The 3,126-nt window shown below is 54.2% G+C and overlaps 1 protein-coding gene across 4 annotated transcripts in view; it reads left to right on the top strand.

Moving 5' to 3' along the window:
* The first annotated feature begins 6 nt into the window (after positions 1-6).
* ZCCHC2 (zinc finger CCHC-type containing 2) overlaps positions 7-3,126 on the top strand; it is a 53,389-nt gene continuing 50,269 nt past the window's right edge. For all 4 annotated transcript variants that reach the window (XM_009279209.1, XM_009279208.1, XM_019472048.1 and 1 more), the window contains exon 1: positions 7-568. In XM_009279209.1, coding sequence (XP_009277484.1) covers positions 8-568 — 561 coding nt within the window. In that variant the 5' untranslated portion in view covers position 7. The remainder of the gene's footprint in view (positions 569-3,126) is intronic.

The following is a 3,126-nucleotide window of genomic DNA, read 5'->3' as shown; positions in this document are numbered from 1 at the left end:
GGAGTTCATGGTGGGGCTGCTGGACCTGTGCAACCCGCTGGAGCTGCTGTTCCTGGGCTCCTGCCTGGAAGACCTGGCCCGCAAGGACTACCACTGCCTCCGCGACTCGGAGGCGAAGGCCAACGGGCTCAGCGACCCCGGGCAGCTCGGCGACTTCCGCGACCCGGCCGTGCGCTCCACGCTCATCGTCTACCTGGCCCTGCTGGGCTCCGAGAACCGCGAGGCCGCCGGCCGCCTCCACCGCCTCCTGCCCCAGGTGGACTCCATCCTGCAGAGCTGCCCGGCGCGGCGGCCCCAAGCGGGCGCTGCCGAGGAGGAGGGGGCCGAGGAGGAGGACGTGGTGGTGGTGATGGACGGAGCTGGAGAAAACGGGCAGGCCAGCCTCCCCGCCGCCCAGGGCCTGGGCTTCGGCGCGCAGGAGGAGCTGCTCCTGCTCTTCACCATGGCCTCGCTGCACCCGGCCTTTTCCTTCCACCAGCGGGTCACCCTGCGGGAGCACCTGGAGCGGCTGCGGAGGGCCTTATGCGGGGACCAGGAAGAGGAGGGCTTCGGCCGCCACCAAGGCCAGGTAACGCCGCGTCCTGGTCTCTTCCCGCTGCGCCATCTCATCAGGCGGTTTCCTCCTCCTTCCTTCACCCCCTCCCGATTTTCTAGGAGCTGGGGGCGGCCGCCTGCCTTTCCCCGAAGCCCCCCATTGGGATGTGGCCCCTCCCGTCTTGCCTCGTTGCTCGTCCTGTTTCCCCCCGGCCCCCGGCAGTGTAGGCCCCGGCCACCCCCACAAGCTGCTGTCTAGCTCAAGGATGTGGCCCCTCCCGTCTTGCCTCGTTGCTCGTCCTGTTTCCCCCCGCCCCCCGGCAGTGTAGGCCCCGGCCACCCCCACAAGCTGCTGTAGAGTATCTAGTACAAATTTCATGTTGTGTCGTAACAGTGCCTGACTATGACGTAGTAGAACTGGGGAGGGAGGACTTCTTTTTCTGGCCTGCCATGCTTTCTGGAGCACTGCTTTTTGAATCCTGCCTTGCTGGAGCGCAGGGTGCAGAGTACTGCCACAGCTTGACTGGCTGCCTCGTACACTGTAGGCCACTGAAGAAGTTGCACGATGCAAAAGTACAAGCGACAGCTTGACTGAACTTGTAAAAATAGTAATAATGCTAGAGAGAAACCGTATGGCCTAAGAGAGTGTTCTCTAGGGGCTTAAAACAATAGAGCGCATTGAAATAATTTTTATATGGAACCTGTCTGTCCGTGTCCCCCTCCCCCCCGCAATGAGACTTAGGCGCTTGGACTTGGCAAGGATCAGGGCAGCAGTCAGGGGTCAGCGGCTCTAAGGCTGGTTCTCTGAAAAGCCGTGTTCAGTAAGGTGGCTGAAGACATTTGGGAAGGGGTGGTAATCATTCCACTAAAGGAGCAAATTAAGATGTCACAGCTGGAGCTTCTGTTCAGAGAAAAGCTGATTTTCTGGGTGGCTATCAGGAAACAGCAAAGCACATCTTGGAAGCAGATGTGCCACTTGTTGCTAGAAGGTGGCTGTCACTGAGAATGAAGACTTTCAGTGAGTGCCACTGAAGCATTGTCCTGTGCAGCAGCTGTGTTTAAACTAAGTTTTTCCCCCAGTGCCATTCATTGCTGCCCTCTTGATGAGCGTTGGCTTTAAAATCTGCCCCATATTTATGCAACCAAGCCATCATCTTGGAGCTCTGCAGTTTTTGGTCTATAGATGGCCTCTCGTGCAAAGGGGAAGAAAGGGCTGGAAGATAGGTGTTTATAATGCTGTTCAACTAAACGCATCAGGTTTTCATCGGGTACTTAACAGAAAAAGGTACGAAACGGTAAGGGTTGGGGTTTTTGGATTTTGTTTCTAAGTTTGCTCGCAGTGCTATCCAATTCAGCCACTCCTAGCAAACTGTTTTACATTGCCTGCCATACGGAAGGAATGGCTCCTTTTTCTGTTTGGTAAAGACAGGATATGCTCTTGAGAAGTACTCAGAGGAGACAGGGATGACTTTCTAAGCCTTCAAATACCTTAAGTAAATGCTTGTATCATTTTAAGGCCAAAGCACATTTGGCAGGTCATAAACTAGTGGGTAGAAGTTATGGTACTGAAATCATAATGAATTTGTAGTGTAAGACCAAAAAGTGTTTATTTCGGCTCATTGACCTGCATCAGGTCTAGTTCTATCCCAAAATGAATCCTGGAAGTCCATCTTTAGGAGGAGAAGATCGAGTTGCAGGAAGTGGTAAGACGGGACACTGTACTTGCTGGGTTTAAAGTGCTAATAACTGGAAACATACCCCCTGCCTGAAACTGGCACATCAGTTGTAGCTGCCCAGTGTGTCCCACCAAATGCATTAGGAGATCAGGCTCTCACGAACTACTGGAATTGAAGTCTGTTTTGTGCAGCATTCTGGCTTCAGCGTAACAGCAGCCTTCCAAGTTGTGGTGGTTTCATTTACTCAGGGAACACTGAGAGACCCGAGTCAGCTTGGCTGAACACGCACATCACATATTCCCTAGTCCACACAGGACTGAAACGGCATCCCTTCTGTAGGCCTTTTTTTCCTTTCTTAATGGTTAAATTGTAAATACAGCAGAGCCTCTTCCGGGAAATAATGGCTGACAGGGAACAGCGGGATTGATGGGTTTCTGCTGAGTACTTTCAGTTCACGTTCGCAGGGAGAGTGGGACCCTTGCAGGTAAGATGCTGGAGGAAATGGAGTTAGTAGTGTGGTTAAAGGCTTCCCCGGCAAAATGCAGGTGTGCTGTTAAATTGGACTTGATTTCAAATCCTGTCAGGTGTCCACAGGCTTTTTATCCTTCTTTAATCTCTGAAATTTAAGTGCCTTTAGGGCTCTGCGTTTGTGAACTAAAACGGTTCATAAAGACCTCTTTGAATTTTTCTTCGGCTGCCCGCGGGTCAGAAGGGCTGGGCTCCCTCTGTGGTTATAACCCGCTCTGTGGCCGTGTAGGCAGCAGCCGTGCAGCACGAGCAGCTTTACCTCCCGCCCTTCGGATGTTCGCGGTGCCCTGCGCCCTTCCAGCCTTCCCTGGCCTGGGCCGTGCCCCCAAGGGCCAGCCCGCTGGCCGCCTCGCTGTCGCCACTCCCAGAGGTCCGCCCAAGGCATGGG

The sequence above is a fragment of the Aptenodytes forsteri genome, unplaced genomic scaffold (genome assembly GCF_000699145.1).
Source record: "Aptenodytes forsteri isolate BGI_AS27 unplaced genomic scaffold, ASM69914v1 Scaffold81, whole genome shotgun sequence".
Classification (NCBI taxonomy): Eukaryota; Metazoa; Chordata; class Aves; order Sphenisciformes; family Spheniscidae; genus Aptenodytes; species Aptenodytes forsteri.
The sequence above is the reverse complement of the archived record's forward strand: the minus strand, read 5'-3'. Positions and strand labels throughout refer to the sequence as shown.